The following is a 19,910-nucleotide window of genomic DNA, read 5'->3' as shown; positions in this document are numbered from 1 at the left end:
AATGACAGCCAGTTTGGTCTAGTGGTTAAGGCACCAGGGTAGAAATTGTGAGCGTTCTAGTTCTGCTATAGGCATGAAAGCCAGCTAGGTAGCCCTGGGCCAGTCACTTTCTCCCAGCCCAACATCCTCACAGGGTTGTTATTCTGGGAAAAATAGGAGGAGTACTATGTTGGATATGTTTGCCACCTTGAGTTAGTTGTATAAATAATGAAGGCGGGATATAAACAATCAAACATTTTGGTAGTACAAATTTGAAATTGATTTAATGTATTAATATGGACATCATTCAACTGGAATTAACAGCCAGTATGAGGTATATCACTCTGGAGGTGGCTACCAGATTAAAAGAAGTCCCCACCTCTCCCCATGTATATCTTGCTCCCTTCCTCCCTGTCTTTAAATTATCTATTATTATTATGGTTTGTCAGCCAGATGTGGATTTGGCTTTTTTATGTATCTATAGACTCCTTCCCAAGGCCTCAGATAGGCAAATGTTGATGTTTTATTGTGCTAGAGGTATCACCACATGACATAAGTTGTTGTTTTAATCTTTGTAAGCTGCCCAGAATCACCTCTAGGCAAGATGGTGGAATACAAGTCAAAAAACAAATAAACAAACAAAAAAATTATGTTGTTTAACCACACTTTCGGATATTTTTAGTTTTATATAGTTAAAAAGATGTACATAAAAAAAAACTATTTGTGTTTTTTAAACTCTTTAGTAGCTTCTTTTACTTCCAAACAACCCATGTTCACATAACCTTTTATAACTGATTAAATGTATCAGGTATTTCAATTATTGGCTTCTTGATCACTATTTTGTTCCAGCCCATCTTTTTTCCTGTTCCATAAGAATAAGTGGCATGTCTTATTTGCAGAGAGTTTTAAGCAGATCACTGCAGATTTTTCATTCTGGTTATTAATTACTATCTCAAGGAGGAGAATTTCAGCACTCATAGATTAGTTACCATCAATCTACTTCTCAGCGAAAACACTTACTTCTGCTTCTCTGCCTTGTATTGTTGCGTGCAATCATCAAATAGCTTTTGGTTCATCTCCATAAACAGCTTCAGCGCATTGTAGATCAACCCATGGATTGTCCTGCAGAAAACAGAAAGTACGATAAATGATTTAAAATGTCTTCAAAACACTTTGGCAGAGATTAAAAACACTCCCTGAGGAAAACAGGATGTTCCACACTCTAAATTCCTAGCACATATGCTTACATATTTATTTATTAGTCAAACAGGCATTCCAAAAACTTCCAAAAACAATCACTTACAATTCTCAGTACTGAATAAAAAAAAATACCTCCAAAGCTAGTGTGCATGCATAAAACTCAAATTCCATTAAACCCAACCCACCCAACCCAAAAAAGATGAAGTTAGGCAAATAGGACATAAGCAACATATTCATTTCTCTTTCGGGAATTTAACTTGCATATTTCCAATTACTGCCATTGATACTCTTCTCCTTTTCCTCCAATGATAAAAATGTAGGAGCCTAAACTAAATATAGCAATATTATTGCTCTATCATCAATAATTTTTGACAGAAAAGCAAGCTGAAGATCCCCAATTTGAAATTTCACTCATCCCAAGCCATACCAAAATACCTACTTGTTCCAATGACTTTTGGAATTTTTGTAGAGTGCTGGAAACATGATAGGGAGGATTTTGGCTGCATTGTCACTGATCAAACTCATGATATATTCATTATTCCAATAATACAATGCCCTCTCTGCCACCTATATAAATAATGAAAACAAGACTTAGTTAAAAATAGAAAAAAGTAGGCATTCTTAAAATTCTTAATGTTGCCCGTCATAAGGTGGGCATCTGAATTTGACAATAATTTTTAAATAGATGAAAAGCTAGTAGATGCTTATCAAAATTAAAATTGAATCTATTTATATGAACCTTTGTTAGCTTGGCTTGTAACTGAAATTCCATTCTTTTAACAAATCAGAATAGGAAACTATGGTGAGTGGAAAACAGTTTTATTTCTCTGAAAAGAAATGTTTTTTGTCATACCAGTTAAGTATATAGCAGTCATATGATTTTTGTTATATGCCAATGCCCAAGGAAAAATCGTAAATGTCTATTGCACAAGTACCAATATTAAAATCTGCTGTCATCTCTCCTAGCTTTTAACTGACCTGAAAGTGTGGGCTAGAGACACATTTGGCCAACTGTCTGAACAGAGGTTCCATAACTTTCACAAACTCAGAAGGCTCAATGACATCCAATATTTCTTCTAGCTCATTCAGAAACATAACTTCCTTGGGGCTGTGTGTTTTCGGCCAAAATTTTAGCAACCCCACTATCACCTGAAAGAAAAAAAGCAAGCAGATTAAATATATTATATACAACCGATTTTGTAGCCTAGACACCTTTAATTTCGAAGAAATCTTTACAACATTTTTACATATCCTAAGTAGCATGAAACATAATATCTACACTATTTATAGAACATTTCTGACTCCTGTATATCTCTTTCTGTATCTAACAGAATAGGATTTTTAACCTCTTTGTTCCCCATGTTATTTTAAAACCTATTAATATTAATTGCCATTCAGAGCCCGTTTAGTGTAATAGCTAAGGTGCTGGCCTACAAAAAAAGGAGATCATGAGTTCTAGGTCTGCTTTAAGCATGAAATCCATTTGGAGAACTCAGCTCAGCCTATCTCACAGAATTGTCTATAGGAGGCAGGAATATTAAGCATATCAACTCTTTTGAGACAGACAAAACAGGTAAGATACAAAAGGTGGGATAAAAATCTAAATAATAATATCTTCCTTTCCAGATTCTTGGGGAGGATTTGATCTGACTGACTGTGTGATCAACCATAATACTGTAATAATAGTAGCCATTTTTGTCACCTTAAACTTTTAAAGCAAACTCCCAGGTCACCAAATTATAACCTCCATTTGAAAATCAAGTGGGGGTTGAAGACATCAACTTTTGTAATATCATTTTCTATTATTTGCAGCAAGACATATTTTATTACATTGCTGTCCACACTTGAACAAGTAGTCCTCACCTTATAACCATTTATTTAGTGACTGTTCAAAGTTACAACAGCACTGAAAAAATGACCTGTCTGGTTTTTCACACAACAGTTGCAGCATTCCCTTAGTCACATGATTAAATATCAGACACTTAGCAACTGGTATGTATGTATGACAGTTCTACTGTCCTGGGATCATGTGAGTGCCATGTGTAACCTTCCCAGTAGGCTTCTAACAAGTAAAGTCAATGGAGGAAGCTAGATTCACTTAATGATTGCATGATTCACTTAACAACTGCACTGATTCACTTAACAACTATGGCAAAAAAAGTCATAAAATGGGGCACAGCTGACTTAATAACTGTTTTACTAAGCATTGGAAATTTTGGGCTCATTTGTGGCCATAAATCCAAAACTACCTTATTTCATGAAACATTCCAAATTTCTTCCCATCTTAGTATATTCTACCTTCCTCAAATATTAGTCCTACTAATATTGCTAATCCCTGGAAGCATAATTACTTAAAAAAAGAAAATAATTGGAAAAAATGTGTATTTTACAGTAAAGTAAAGTGGTTTCATGTAAATGCAAAAAATTGAATTCTGATTCTGTGTTATTCAATACTAACATTGGTAATTAATTTAACAGCAGCTTAGCCTACTTGCTTTAACAGGTTAAATTATGGAGATGATTTTTAATTAATATATATTTAAGAATATCTAAGAATTCAGGGCATGCTTCCTTTTTTTCCTTGATGGCTATTTTGATTCTGAGGAGTGATTGCCCTTTTAAAATAATTTAGGTCAGAAGTCAGTGGCCATATGTAATTTTTAGTGTATACTGGAGTGCTCACATAAAATAATTACTGTGGAGATAGCATGATAGAAACAATAAGTTCTTCTTTGCTGGGAATCTACAAGCTAAGGTTGAACAACCCTCTATTGGAGATGCAAAATAGCATAAATGTTATTTATGCTTTCTCTTATTCTTCTCCAGAAATGGAATGAAATTGTGCATGCATTTGTTAGTCAATTAGATAATTTTGGAAATGATAATTTTTATCTGATCGTCAATGAACTAATTTAACTATGTACAAAATTTACATTTTTTTCTATCACATACACTTAAAATTCCTAAAAAGCAACACATTAAAAACAGTGACATCAAATGATTAAAGATTAGCAAAAATTAAAGAACACCCTACCAAAACAGCAAGTGTGGAGCCATTAAGCCAAACAATACAGGAAGGATTATACATCAAATACTTGTTTCAAAGAAATTGTTTTCATAAAACTTTTAAAAAATTGAAAAACAAATCTCTCAAGAGAGCGGCTTCAAGAAGCAAAGTTTCATAGTGGAAAAGACCTTACACAAGTATCAATCAGTTTTGCATAAATGAGACATGAAACAAGATACCCCTAAGTAGATAATAATAGTTTGGCGAAGTTAGGAAAGAGCAAAGGCGATCTTTAATAACCTTTGACCTAAACTGCTTAGGCTTAAAAATCTCCACCAGCAGTTTGAGTTGGGCTTAGAATGGAACTGAGAGACAATAAAAGTAGATAGCACCTTCATGCCCATATCCCATTCTATTATTCATTAACTGAAAATTTAAAAAAATTAACGTTAATTTATATAAACTGTTCTGAATTGTATTCTCCTGAATATCCATGAAAATCTACAAAGAGTAATATTACAACCATCTCAGCCTCACAAAGAAAAGCTTACCGGTTCAGTCAGACTGCTGTCTTTTTCCAAGAACTGCACAACACAATATGCCAACTGCAGAAAGAACACAGTATTCAAGGATTATGAAAATGACTGGCCAGAGACAACCTGTAAGTATTGGGATGTAAATATATGGTATTTACAATTTTTTGTATTAAATCGCAAATTAATTCTGTCCCTAGCAATCCTATGTCTCCTAGCCCACTAAGGCTGCAATTCTATATACCCACAAGATCAGAGAATGAACCTCCACCCTAATTCTATATACATTTATCTTTTCTGCATAAAACATCCAGCAGAAGAAAGAAGGAGGTGCAATGGGAAACACCAGCGAAGTAGCTGAGAGAAATTTATCTATTTTTACCTTTGCTCCTTCCTCCAAACCACCTGGATTGCAGCCTATTTGGCCTTAAGGTAAAAACCTCATTGCTTACCAGCTCAGAAACAGTTGAGGATTCTCTGGGTTAGTTATCCAGCCACTGACTGTTTTTGAGAAGGCCTGCATTTATAGCCAGATGGATAAGCAATTGGAGAGTCGACCGTTTTGTACTAAGAATGATTTTGGCATTTAAACTGAGAATTAATTAAATGTTTAGCTAATGAGGTGGCCAGTGTTCAAAAAGATGATATGGTGGGTGGACGGGTTTGGAGGAGAAAAAGGACACTGTACTTTAGGAACATACATATTGCAGATTACCAGAAAAGAGTTTAATTAGACAGGATTAATTAGACTGCCCACCTCTGACAACTTAACAGATCTTCTTAGGTTCCATAGGGAACTCTGGATTTTCCCAGAGGACTTGATAGGAAGTTTGGCTAAGGCTTTAGGTCACAATCTTGAACAGGCTGGTGACGGAGGCCTTGGACTGCACTGCTTTATTGCAGTCTCTCCCTGTAAGCTGATTCTATAATGCCCTTATTTTTCTGAGAAGCTCCAAACACTCAAAAAAATGCCTGGAGTTCCATTGGAGGAAGACAAAGAATAAATCTGATCAAGAGCCTATATTCAGGATTACATTATGGCAGTAAGGCCAGTAAAACATAATTATTTCTTTGCCCTTCTTGCATTTGCCCAATTCAAGGCAGCTCAATCTCTGCCAGGGAAGGCAGGATCACAGGAAAATCTACCAAGCCACTGCAAAAATTATTCTACCCATATGGTAGATAAAGTCACCGTGATCCACTCAAGAGTTTGATTCTGATTGTGTAAGACCAGTTTGAGATATGGTAGCTAAATTTGAGACTGCAACTTCGAAGAGTCCTGCAAATGGTGAGCTCAGCCACCTGTTTATTAGATCTGTATCTTTCTTGGATTGTTAAACTGTCTGGGAAATGCCATGTGGTTTTGGTTGCACATGATGGTGTCCGCTTTTTTGAGGAAAGGGAGTGGTTCCTGCAGTCTTAAAAGGAAAGGTGGTATGCTCAAGACATTGCCTTTGGACCCAACAATCCTGGACAAAATCCCCTTGGTCCAGAGATATTTAATTGTACATTCCAGGCCACCCAGGTGATGCTGTGGATGTCCTATTCCACTCTTTAGATCAGTGGTTCTCAACCTTTATAGTGCTGCAACCCCTTTAATACAATTCCCCACGATGTGGCGACCCCAACTGTAAAATTATTTTTTTTTAGGCAGCGATCTCAGAGCGCCTCAGCAGCCGCAGAAGGGGGAAAAAAGCGGCAAACTGTTTTTTTGAATTTATCGCGCCTGAAGCCGTATTGGCTAGCGATCTGAACTGCTTGCGATTGCCTTGAGGACGGAGGCATTAAAGCGGAGACTCCTCTCCTATTAAGTTTATCGCACCTGAAGTCAGATTAGGCTAGTGATTGGGAGTGATTGCAGCTGGCTTGAGAGGGAGACATCAGAGCAAAGATTTCTCTCTTTGTTAATTCATCGCGCCTGAAGCTGAATTCGGCTAGCGATTTGAAGAGCCTGCAGCTGGCTTGTGGAGTCAACCATTGGAGCGCGATTCTTCAACTTGCAAGTATAGTTCCCATATTTCCGATGGTCTTAGGCGACCCCTGGCAAATCGTCATTCGACCCCCAACGGGGTCACGACCCACAGGTTGAGAACCACTGCTTTAGATGCTATGCAAATCTGGCTTTAGAAGTACAAACGCAAGCTTAATCCTAACATGACGAAATGGTTATGAATATTTGGGTTCCTGATCTGAGACCTTCCATCTCTAGTCTTGGAGGGGGTAGCAATTACCCATTTAAGACTGGGGAACAATCTGGGAGTCTTCTTGGCATCATATCTTCTGCTTGAAGGATAGATAATAATCCTGACCTATTCCTAAACAGGTTTCTGGCAAAATCATATAGTGTCACCAATTGCATTCATTGTTAAGGAGTCTACATTCTAGGAGTCTCTGGAGGCTGGGGACAGCAAAAAATGACACTTCCTGTCCAACCAGAAGTTGGGAAACAGGCCGTTTCTGGCCTCTGGAGAGCCTCCGGGGGGGGGGAGGCCGTTTTTGCCCTCCCAATACTCATACAGAGGTTCTGGAGCCAGGTGAGACAGGAAAAGCGGGCCTACCAGGCCATCACGTGCCAGAAGCGGGTGGGGGGAGGAGGGTCATACGCGCATTTGGGGACATAGAATTATGAGTGTGGGCACACACATGCGTGACACCCCACACACCCCTCACGCAATGGCAAAAAGGTTAGCCATCATTGGTATAGGATGTCATTGCTCCTGAAGCTGCGCTTATTGCCATTTGGTTTCAGCTGTAAAAGCCCTTCACAGCACAGGGCCTGGTCATTTAAACAATTAGATATCTCCAACAGTTTCCACCTGTTCTGCAAGATCAGATACAGTGGACATCCTCCAGGTCCCTTTGATTAAACAATGACATCTAGTAGGACTGTTGAAATGTGCATTACAGCACCTACTTGCTAGAACAGCAAACCCCCAGAGATCTATATTACTCCCATCGTGATGATATTCAGGAAATTGCTGAAAACCAAGTTATTCTCCCAGGCCCAGAGGTGAGTACCTCTTATAGAATATTTTATCTGTAATGTTTTTTCCTCTGATGTCTATGATCTATGTTCTCTTATTACTGGTTTTTTGTTTTAAAGTTGTAAATTGCCCAAAATCTTGTGGAATTGTGCAGCCTCTAAATTGTTAAATTAAACTATACTGTCATAGTATTCTCAGCAATAAAGTCCTAGATGTGGTTCTAGCCATAAAAAAATCTGGTCTTGCTTCTCTGCTAAGAAGGGGTAATCCAAAATAAAACAGAGATCATACAATAAGAACTTGGCCAGGAAGAACTTGTTGAAATTCTCCTCATTCAACAAATAAAACTGAGACTTTTTTAAAAAAATTCTCTCCTATGATTGGTTTTGTATTAATCATTTATTGAGATTGACTGCTAACCATCTGTTAACCTAATAATCTGGGATCTATTAATCATATACATTGTTTGCATACAATTTATATGATTAATAGATCCAGATCTGATGCAGCTCAGTCTCTGCCATCGCCAATAAAAAGTTGTCTCAGAATGTTTGAGGACCCTTTAGAACAACAAAGAATTCACTAATATTAAAGGTTAAAAGAAAGTCTCTGCCTTCCACCTTCAGGGGAGATATCAATGGATCATGATCATTTTTTTTAGGTAGTTCTTGTGTTTACTAAAGATTAGGTCTGGACCCAAAGAACAGAATCCAGCATCAGGGTAACAGACATTGATTTACATTTCCTAAAAAAAATAAATCCATAAAGTGCAAAGATTAAAAAAATAACTACCAGTTGTCAAGGTTATATGGCATCTTTAGAACAAATGCATATATTTTTCTAATGGGAAGCAAGATAGCCTGTTAGACAGGCTTTAATCTGTTGAGGTCTCATCTTACATTCTAATACTATATAATCATATTAACTGAAATAATATTAGGAGTTGACAAGCCAACTGGAGAACCTGAGGAAGTGTACTGGAAAAACAAAAGCAGGGGTTCTGGACAAAGTTGCAAACTGCTTCTCTAAAAAAAGTCCAAAAAGTTTAGAAGCAATGCTTCTAAAATTTAAAGACAGGCAAACAGGACCAAATCTACCTGTCATTTCAGAGCACTTACAAAACGTACTGCATATTCTCAGAATGAATGCCTTACCTGAGGGTGATAGACACTCAAAGATTTCACTTTGTGTAATGGTAACAAGACCCGGATGAGGAACATTTTGTGCTCTTCTTTCAAGGGCAAAGCAAATCCATTGATTATACTGAGAAAGGAAAGAATCATGAATATCAAGGACTTGTGTGCATCTGTGTATACGCACGTATAAACAACTGTTCCCAACTCCCCCCATGCTGTTGCCTCATCATCAGGATATCCTATAGAACAGGGGTCTCCAATCTTGTCAACTTTAAGACTTGTGGACTTCAACTCCCAGAATTCCTCAGCCAGCTTTGGTGACTGAGGAACTCTGGGAGTTGAAGGCCACAAGTCTTAAAGTTGACAAGGTTGGAGACCCCTGCTATAGAACACATCTACACAATTCCCCAAGAACTCCATGGCATTATTCATGGTGTGTGGGAGAGAGAGACTCTTGCCACATGACAAATGGAAACTCACCTAACTACCTGGCAGTAATCATAAAATTACAAAAAAAACCCTACTGATAAAAAAATAAAGTAATGCAGAATTATCTTACCTTCCTAAAATCTCTAGCAATTCTGCAATCCCATTGTGATGCTCTGTCTCATAAATAAACCTGGAATATAGATAAGGCATGTGTTAGGCTATTAAGAAGCAGGTTTCAGGGAGATAGGTGATATGATTCTCATTTTCTAGTGCAGAAAACACAAATTACATAAACACATCTGCTGACTTCCTTCTGTTTCCAAAGCAGAGATATATAAAGATGTGTTTATGTTTAAACAAGGAATTAAGACTAGAAGACCCAGAGACAGGATGCTAGAAGGGACAAAAAGAACCAGGTGGAGAGATGGAAAATGCACTCAATTTTGAAAAATGAAAAGCTGGACTAATAAGAATCTGGCTCTGCTCTTCACTCTTTTGTCAAGTTCTGCCCAACTATTTGAAGATTTTCATTTGAAGCTCTGATTTAGAGGTTTTTCTAAGAAGATGCTTCATACAGTAAGTGACGCTTTTTTCACTATCTGCTCTGACAAAGATTTTATAGGAACATAGGTGAACAACTCTAGGGCAAAACCCAGTCAATACCTTTCAGTCTGAGGCCTATTGTATGATCCCATAAGACATCTTATGGGATGTTTCATAACTGAAAGCTGATTGAAATTCGGCAGAAATCTCACATAAGGATGATAGGCTATCTTTTGAACAGAAAGGCAATACCCGTGTTTCTCCAAAAAGAAGGCTGGGTCTTATTTTCTTTTGACCCCTGAAAAAACAGCTAGGCCTTCTTTTTGTAGGGTTCTAATTATTGACTCACCTCACAGCAGTGGCACCGACAGCCCTGCCCAGCAGGAGCCCGCTGTTAGCCCACTTCTTCTGTGGCTGCTTGCCGCCACTCGCACACATTGTCCCGGCCTCCATTTTGCCTTTAGATGCCTGCCGGAAGGCATCTGCAGCTGATAACAGCTCCACATCCAGAGCTCTGTTATCTGCTTCAGGTGCCTTCTGGCAGGCATCTGAACACAAAACGGAGGCCAGGCCAGGCATGCAAGTGGTGGCAAGCGGCCGCAGAAGAAGCGGCCACACAGAAGAAGGCGAGTCAGGCGTCGGAGTGTGTGAGGCCTGGTAAGTAGGGCAGCTCCACACATACCCCATCTCCACGCTAGCTTATTTTTTACCTGTGTGCCTCGCCCCACCCCCTGCACCCTGGGGTGGGCGGGGTCTTAATTAGGGCTAATTTTGTGGATGGGGCTTAATTTGATCACATGCACTCAAAAATGTGATAGGGCTTCTTTTCAAAGTGGGTCGTCTTTTTGGAGAAACACGGTATACAAATAGACAATAAAGGGGAATGTTACCTCAAGATGAAAGATTTATTTGGTATATGATTCTGTATCCAATTTAAAATTACTCTGCCCAAACCAATTCCCACAAACTAGACTATGCCATTCCTGGCTGCTATCAGTATTTTAAATCCCATTTAAAAATCATATCTCCACATTTCTCTAAGCCAGGGTCAGCAACCTGTGGCTCTGGAGCCGCATGCGGCTCTTTGGGCCCTCTGCTGTGGCTCCCTGTCGGGTGATCCCAATACTGGCTGGCCCCGCCCCTCGGCCTCCCCTCCCACTCACTCCTTGTCCGGCCTGAGAAAGTAAGGGCGACAGTGGGAGATGGAGAAGTGCCAGGGCAGAGACAGAGAGATACAGAGAAAGAGTGGGGGAAAGAGAGGGAGACATAGAAAGATACGGGGGGAGGGGGGGAGGGGAAAGAGATATGAGAGATATTTTATGGTTCCTAGTGTTTTTTAACAACTGCCTTAATGAGCAGCTGGGTAGGCGTGGCTAGGGAGTCATGTGACTGGTGGAAGTGAGTGACATCGAGTTGGCCATGCCCACCCAGGTTTTGTGACTCCCGGTGTTTTCTTTTCCGTGGGAAACGGGTCCAAATGGCTCTTTGAGTATTTAAGGTTGCAGACCACTGCTCTAAGCATAAGTAACTTGTCCCTTCATCTCCCAGATACAACCAGAATAACCAATGGCAAAGGGCTATATGGGAATTTCACCTTGCTTATCCCTACCCAACGTCAGCTTATTCAACAGGTTTTTACCTTCTCATTTAACATATGGAGCCAATTCAACTCACATCCTCATTCAAGATAGATGTTTCAACTACTTAGTAAGAAAATGATTACCTATTATTACTGCTACTACTTACCTATAAAATATGTTGTTTATTTGCCTCCTTATATATGCTCGGAGTCCCAAAAACTTCCCATAAATCCTATGCAAAATTGTCTTCAGAAAATCTCGTTCTCTGGGATCTTCACTATCAAATAAATCCAGCAGCTGCAAAAGGAGGATTGAATAAAATCCATAATCCCAACCTACTCCAGATTGCTTCGCTTGTGCTGGGTTAACTATCTGGAGATAAGCAAAGCTGAAAGGTGTCAGCACAAGGAGGCAGCAACATCTTTAGCTGTGAAGATTTCTAAACTATCCAGAAAACAAGCTGTGAAGCTTTTCATAAGACTCCAATAATGCACAAACTGCAACTCTTACGAAGTGACTTTACTTACAACTCTGATGGATCACAAATAGAGAAATATTACATCAATAAGTATCTTGTATCTCTAGCCTCCTTTGCCCTTTTCATATGACAAGATATTCATCTATTTTTTATTATTTATTTATTATTAGACTTCTATGCCAGCCATTTCACCGAGACTATGTGGCTTACAGTCATATAATTTAAAAAAAAACATGTCAAACAGTAAAATGTTAAAACAATAAATAAGAACCTTACAGGCCAACATTCATGAACAGCTCAAACAATTAAGAAAAGTTTTTTATGTATATTTTTATATAATTTCACAATTGTATTCTCACAGGCAATCTACATTCACTTGTCCTCTGGAAAGACAAATGAATTTATAATTATAATATATTTTCACACTTTTTTAAAAAATACCAATGTATTTTTTTGGTAATTATTCCATTAATTTAAACCATTTTTTCCAGTTTTAGAAAAATTTAAAATACATTGAATCATTTTATGCTGGGGAAAGGAGTTAACACAAAAAATTACACACTTTTTAATGTTTTTTGTTTTATTGTAATTTCTCTGTCATAAACAACCTAGACTCATTAAAAATCAGGCAGCATACAAATTTAATTAAGTAATAATAATGATGATACACCAATTATAATTAGAATACCAAAAAACATCTGCCTATCCCAGGTCCTTGGGAATGACTTAATAGGTGGATAAAATGAGAGATCCAGTCTAAACATCTGGCAGATTGTACAACAACAAAAATCATTAGGAAACAATAAATATTACTATCAGGGTAAATTATCTGTAAAACAAAATACAAAAGAAAATAATCATGGGAGGACCTACATTTCTTTTTATGTCAATTATTGCTAAAATGAAAAATAAGCAACTCAGCAGCATAATCTAAAAATTATCTGCTATAGGATCTGTAGCTACAAAATTATCTTCTACAGAATTCCTAAGAGAGATTTCTGCCTGCTTCTCTGCACTCTCCTCACCACTTTTATTTCAACTGAGGTGCAAATATAACTTGGGGCTAAAAGGAAGGAGGGGGAAGGAAATGATGATTACTTACTGACAATACAAACTTCTGGTCAATATATTTCTTGGCTATGTTTGGTTGAAAATCTGGGGACTCCAAGAACCTCAGAAAGAATTCATATACCAGCTAAAAAAAGAATGAGACAAAAAGGATTATTTCTAATATTATTATTATTATTATTATTATTATAAATATAAATATAAATATGTGTGTGTGTGTGTGTTCTGAGGTTTTCGTGGGTGTTTGTATGTAGGTCTTTGGTTATTCGGGTTTTCTCCCGCGTAAAATTGGAAGTGTCTTGGCGACGTTTCGACGAAGTCTCATTCGTCATCTTCAGGCTTCAGCTTCGTGCTTCTGGGAGCAATGTGTGATTGCAGCTGTTTCTTCCTTTTTAACTGCTAGTGGGGGTTTGAACTGATTGGGTGGGAGCTTGGCTGTGCTCTGATTGGATGGGGTTTTTTTTGTGCTCTGATTGGATGGGGGTGTGTCCTGTTTGGGTGGGGGCTTGGTTGTGCTCAGATTAGTCTGAGTTGCAGAGGGATTTGAGCTGGTGAGCTGCATTGCTGTTGTTTGGCTTCGTGTTCGTGGTCGTGCTGCAGATGTAGCATTCTTCCTAGATCAAATCAACAAAGATCTCCTCACACTTCACCTCAAACTCAGCAACAAGATCCACCCTGCACTTTGGGACAAATCCAAACAACTCGCCGTCTGGAGAGCCGAAACACAGACCACCTTCAAGACAGACACACACACCAACAAACTCCAACGACTACAAGAACGCCAGAAACAAACCCCTCCCCCCTCACAGCCACATATGAAACAAACAGTGCATAACATCTCAGATAGGATCCTCACCAAAGCTGTAATCGATGTCCTTTCCAAAGGATTCAACTTTGCAGTCACTCCCAAATACATCCCCACTGAAACCATTATATGCGGAGTTGAAACCAGCCTGACCAAAATCAACCCCGATGACGCTAACAAAATCAGACTCGAAATCACCAAACTAATCCAAAAAGAACCCCCCACTAAAATCCAAGACAGAGAACAAGAAAATGGCACAGCCCTCCTCCCATATATAAAAGGCACCACAGACAGAATCAGCAAGATCCTCCACAAACACAACATCAAGACAGCATTCTGCACAAACCGAAAAATATCCACTATCCTAAGAAACCCCAAAGACAAAATTGAGTTAGAAAATCAAGGTGTATATGAAATCCCATGCACCGCCTGCCCCACCACATACATTGGACAAACCAACAGAAGAATAAGTGCACGCATTGAAGAACACAAGAACTCAGTCAAAAAAGAGGAACCAACTTCTTCCCTGGTCCAACACCTTAAAGCCACAGGACATGATATTGACTTTAAAAAGACCAGAACTATCGCCAAAACTGAACACTTTAACAACAGATTAATCAGAGAAGCCATCGAGATAGAAAACGCCCACACAGCATGAATAAACATGAGATGATACCTCCCGCCTACCAGCCATTTGGAAACCCGCCCTTATTGACAAACGAGTCCCTAGCACGAGGAATGACACCAGACCCACACTCACGAGGTCCACCCAGGATGTCACCACCACACATCCACCCAGAAAACAGACCCAAACCCACACTGATCATGAAGCACGACCAAGGACCGGAAGCCAGACTGCAGTTGCAACATTAGCCATTTCAAACCCCTCCAATCCATACATGCACCCACTATGAAGATGTAGCACGACCACAAACACGAAGCCAAACAACAGCAATGCAGTTCACCAGTTCAAATCCCCCTGCTACTCAGACTAATCTGAGCACAACCAAGCCCCCACCCAAACAGGATACACCCCCAGCCAATCAGAGCACAAAAAAACCCCCATCCAATCAGAGCACAGCCAAGCTCCCACCCAATCAGTTCAAACCCCCACTAGCAGTTAAAAAGGAAGAAACAGCTGCAATCACACATTGCTCCCAGAAGCACGAAGCTGAAGCCTGAAGATGACGAATGAGACTTCGTCGAAACGTCACCAAGACACTTCTAATTTTACGCGGGAGAAAACCCGAATAACCAAAGACCTACATACAAACACCCGCGAATACCTCAGAAAACAAATATATATATATTTTCAATCAAGTATGACTAGTGAATTTGACTCAGGCATACTTCAGGGAGGTATTTGTTTTGTTTCCCTGCCAACAATGGTGAAAAGATTAGCTATCTTCTAGAATATTTTCTCAACTTCCCAGACTAGCCTTATTGGCCTTGAGATTTCCTTGTGGTCTCTTATCTAAATATTAACCTCCTTGGATTTTTTTAAATCAGCCTAAGACAGCTGGGGATTTGCTGTTTGGCATCAGTTTTTCAGTTAACAAATAAGACACAAAAATCAAAATTCAAAAACTAGAACCCGCCCAAATGTTATATTATACTTTTGAATTCAGTTTAGCGACCTTATTCTACTTCATACCAATGTTCGTTCATTTTCTCTAGTAGAAACCCTGAGGGCTGTGTTTCTGTAGTACAAAAATAACTGAGTCTGCAAATGGAAAGCCTTCCCTGAACAAATGCCAAAGCAGAAGTGGTGTGTGACTAAGAAGGTCTGTTGATTTAGACTGAAGATGTGAATATAAAACTAATCTATTATGGAGTAACAATTCTCCTTTTGGAGCAGATTTACACTTTCCAATCTGAATTACACCCTAGAAAAACTTTATCTTTTTAGCAGAAACAAAACTATGTACTGCTTGACCAGTTTTTGTGACAATCACAATTTTACCCCACTACACGGTGAAAAGTACAGGACAAAGTATTGAGTGAATAGCTCTTATGGGAGTCATTAAAGCATTTCCTCCACTCCCTTCAAGCAGGGCTGGGGAAATTTGGGTGGGGAGGGAACTGCAATGGGTTGGGTGATTTAGTAAAAATTAGTAAAGCTGAATCACATCCATGGGCAGGGCGTCCCTTCTTTTCCCTGAGTTTGTCTGAGTGAATTGAGTTGATTTAGTATTAAGTATTAAAAATGACACCACCATTTTTCAACAATTATTATTAGAATGTACCTCCAAGGGCAGTAAAAAAAAAAGAGGCAGGAGCATCCTTACAATCTGTATTATAACCTGTATTTTCTTTAGCATCTTTAAAATTTGTGATCTTGGCCGGTGAATGATGGGGGTTTGGATTTATCTGTATTTTTCCTCCAATGCATTGTATAATATCTGTTGGACTGTATAGCTGCATTTTTATACAGTGTTTTATAAGGATCTGGTTCTCTTTAACAAACATATTGAAGGATTTTTATTCTTTAAAATATATTTCTAATAAAATACATTTGCTTCTGTAAAAAATAAGCAAATATTTTTTAATTCTGTTTTAATTCTGTATGCTCTCCAGATTTTCTCAATTTAGCAGCTTTATATATCCAACAAATAATATTGTGACAAGCTCTATCCTCCATGAACATTTTAAGTCTCCTTTTAGAACTAAATTGATGCCACACCACAGCTGATAAAAGAAAACTGCATAGTTACTTATCTAAGCTAGTTCTCAACTGATCCAAGAAGCAGATAGGTAGGTCATGATCTGAAGCAGGATGAATAACTTTTTTGCAAACTAACAGCTGAACTCAAATAAATGGGCATAATCATATTAAAAAAGTTGGTTGTTCCTGGGCAAAAAGGCCAAAACATTTAAATAGAAGACCTGCAATATGATACAATCTTCAGATTGACAACTGTGTTTAAATTCATATGAACTAGCAATATCTCTAAACATCAAATTTCTAGAATAGAACAGAAGAGAACAGAGATGGAAGGGACCTCGGAGCTCTTCTAGTCCAACGTCTGCTCCCGCAGAAGATCATATACAATTTCAGACAAATGGTTGTCCAACAGTGGTGGGAATCAAATTTTTTTAATACTGGTTCTCTGGGCGTGGCATGGTGGGCGTGGCAGGGGAAGGATACTGTAAAATCTCCATTCCCTTCCCACTCGAGGGGAAGATTTCTGCAAAATCCCCATTTCCTCTGATCAGCTGGGACTCAGGAGGCAGAGGATAGATGGGGGCAGGGCCAATCAGAGGTAGTATTTACTGGTTCTCTGAACTACTTAAAATTTCCACTACCGGTTCTCCAGAACTGGTCAGAACCTACTGAATACCACCTGTTGTCCAATCTCTTCTTTTTTTAAAAAAATCTTAAATAACATCTAGCTCAAGTTGTTCCTTAAACATTTCCATAAGGTGAAAAAAGGGATAGTAATATGGCAAAATACTGTTTTATTACCTGGAGATGTGGCCAAGCAGCTTCTAGTGTAGGTTCATCTTCCTCAGGATCAAATTCTGCTCCTGTAGGATTAGATGATGGTGGAAGTGTCCGGAAAAGATTCACTGAAAACTGAGAAATATGACAATAAAATAGAGATGTTTCTGCAGATTGACTCAATGACTCAGTGCAATCCCTCTTCATTAGGAAACTGCTAACCAAATATTAACTGTCTCCAGAGCTATACGCTTTCCCCAATTCCAAGAAGGAAAAAACTTCATTAAAAATAAAAAAACCTTCTAAGGTTTTCCATGACTTACTGGTGTCTATTTCTCAATATTCCATGACTTACTGTCTATTTCTATGCATTACTGTGTACCTATCTCCCATGCTATTAATGTACATCACCTTCAGCTTACCAAGAAATGATTAATACCATCTAGCTAGTACATTCAGGTATTTGCTTTTGCTAATTCCTCCATGGTGCTCCTTTAGAATGTTATTCATAAGCCTGCTTTAACTACTGTCAAATTCTAACCTTAATATGGAATCAGAGACGTTAGTTCAAACCATAGCTATTCACCAGTTTGTTGCAACAAAAATGTATGAAGCGGAACTACAACAGCTTTATGTAACTAGGTCCACAAGCTTCGTGATTCTCAATCACAAGGCACACTATAACTTCATTCAACCTAAAATGGCTGCAATACCATTTCATACCGCCCTGCCCAGAAGTCAGAAGTGGAAAAGGGGAGCTAGAGCTTACACTGTTATCCCTTTTCCACACTTTAAAAAGCTGGATAAAAAGAGCTGAATTGAACCATCAGAACACAAGGTTTGAGACTTCATAGAATTAAAAATAGGAGAGGGCCATTATGCCTTTACATTATACATTATACATTATGTACAGCCATCTGGCTGTACACCGCCCTGAGTCCTTCGGGAGAAGGGCGGTTTATAAATCTAATAAATAATAAAATAATAATAATAATAATAATGCCATCAACATTTCCCTCTTTATCATAGGAATCCAAATTAAAGCACTCCAACAAAAGGGATTAGTTTCTAACTAGCTGTTTAGCTTCTTGAACACATCAAGAAAAGGGCAGGTCATCACTTCTCACTGTTGAATTGGTATTATTGTTAAGAATTTATTCTTTTTCAACTGATAACCATCTTCCTGTAATTCAAGATCACCGTCCTATGGTTTGGGATGACAGAGAATAGGTTTGGCCTCTTTTTGGGTAACATCCCTTCAAGAACTTGGAAAGTATTTTTATATTCCTAAGTTATTATTGCATGCTATTATATTTGTTCTCTAAATCAAGCATATCCAGTTCCCTTAGCTTGCTCTTATATGTCTTAGTTTTTGGTCCCTTATCATCTTTTAATTCCATCTGTTTCTGTTTTTAGGTGCCTTAAGCCAGAAGGCACAATAGTATCCTGAAGTTGAAAAAAAGATGCCCGTCCCTCTTTTTAGCTGGGAGCAGCAGCCAGAAGTAGATCAATACTTACCATGATAACTGCTTCAGGATAAATAGCTTCGGTGACAACATCCCGATTATGAGTAATATATTCCACCATTTCATTGAGTCCTGCTCGTTTGACCTCTTTGAATTTCAAGTCACTGAGTGGGTCAGAAACAAAGTCAAAGAGGACACAGCACTGTCGTAACTTCTGTATGAAGAGGTCTTCCCGTTCATGAGGAGGAGCATCTGAGGGAGAAGATAAAAGGCAAAAATATTTCCTTTCTGCTCTTAAGTATTTTAATGTTCCAAAATCCAAAAAAAACACATAACAGCTTTTCTTCTCCTTCCTTGTACCATTATAATATAATATAATATATATTATATTTTATATAATTAATATAATATATAATATAATATAATAATATAATATATAATAATATATAATATAATATATAATATATATTTTATATAATATAAAATATATAATATAATATACCATCAGTCTGCTAAACAAATAATTCCATCAACACTGTCAAACTATTTACTGAATCTGCACTACTATTAATCTTCTCATTGTTCCCATCACCAATCTCTTTCCATTTATGACTGTATGACTATAACTTGTTGCTGGCAATCCTTATGATTTATATTGATATACTGACCATCAATATTGTTGTAAATGTTGGACCTTGATGAACGTATCTTTTCTTTTATGTACACTGAGAGCATATGCACCAAGACAAATTCCTTGTGTGTCCAATCACACTTGGCCAATAAAAAATTCTATTCTATTCTATTCTATTCTATTCTAAGGTCTCTTCTGCTTTCTCTAGGCTCACAGACAATACTGTTGAGATAGATAAGATGTTCATATTATTCTCCAATTATCAACCATGAAGGAATTTAAGTTTTTTCCATAGGTCTCTTTCAATTCATTTCCCTATCCTCCATGTATTTCCTTCAGAACCACACCTTAAATCTTCCATGTTTCCTTCAGAACCACACCTTAAATCTTAGTAAATAATTAAAGCAGTACTACTTGTGATTTCTTTCACAACCATCAGGGTTGTGATACTGGCAGGGCCTCAGTATTTTGGTTGTGAAGAGAATCTTTCTGATAAACCAAATGAGCTCATGGCAAGGAAATACTACTTGCCAAAGACACAGAACTTCTGCACAGAGAGCTCACACAAAATACTATGTGGTTCAACACAATCAATACATTTATTACCTCTTTAAAGTATTTGGTCAGTT

At 38.1% G+C, this 19,910-nt stretch overlaps 1 protein-coding gene across 3 annotated transcripts in view; it reads right to left on the bottom strand.

Moving 5' to 3' along the window:
- PPP2R5D (protein phosphatase 2 regulatory subunit B'delta) overlaps window positions 1–19,910 on the bottom strand; it is a 57,700-nt gene that overhangs the window by 13,612 nt on the left and 24,178 nt on the right. For all 3 annotated transcript variants that reach the window (XM_058165114.1, XM_058165112.1, XM_058165113.1), the window contains exons 4-13: window positions 18,703–18,902; window positions 17,209–17,319; window positions 12,972–13,064; window positions 11,558–11,688; window positions 9,399–9,458; window positions 8,858–8,966; window positions 4,738–4,791; window positions 2,158–2,328; window positions 1,619–1,746; window positions 1,000–1,101 (exon numbers count right to left, since the gene is read on the bottom strand). In XM_058165114.1, the coding sequence (XP_058021097.1) occupies window positions 1,000–1,101; window positions 1,619–1,746; window positions 2,158–2,328; window positions 4,738–4,791; window positions 8,858–8,966; window positions 9,399–9,458; window positions 11,558–11,688; window positions 12,972–13,064; window positions 17,209–17,319; window positions 18,703–18,902 (1,159 nt within the window). The remainder of the gene's footprint in view (window positions 1–999; window positions 1,102–1,618; window positions 1,747–2,157; window positions 2,329–4,737; window positions 4,792–8,857; window positions 8,967–9,398; window positions 9,459–11,557; window positions 11,689–12,971; window positions 13,065–17,208; window positions 17,320–18,702; window positions 18,903–19,910) is intronic.

Source organism: Ahaetulla prasina, chromosome 1 (assembly GCF_028640845.1).
Source record: "Ahaetulla prasina isolate Xishuangbanna chromosome 1, ASM2864084v1, whole genome shotgun sequence".
NCBI lineage: Eukaryota > Metazoa > Chordata > Lepidosauria > Squamata > Colubridae > Ahaetulla > Ahaetulla prasina.
This window is presented reverse-complemented; position numbering and strand designations above follow the sequence as displayed.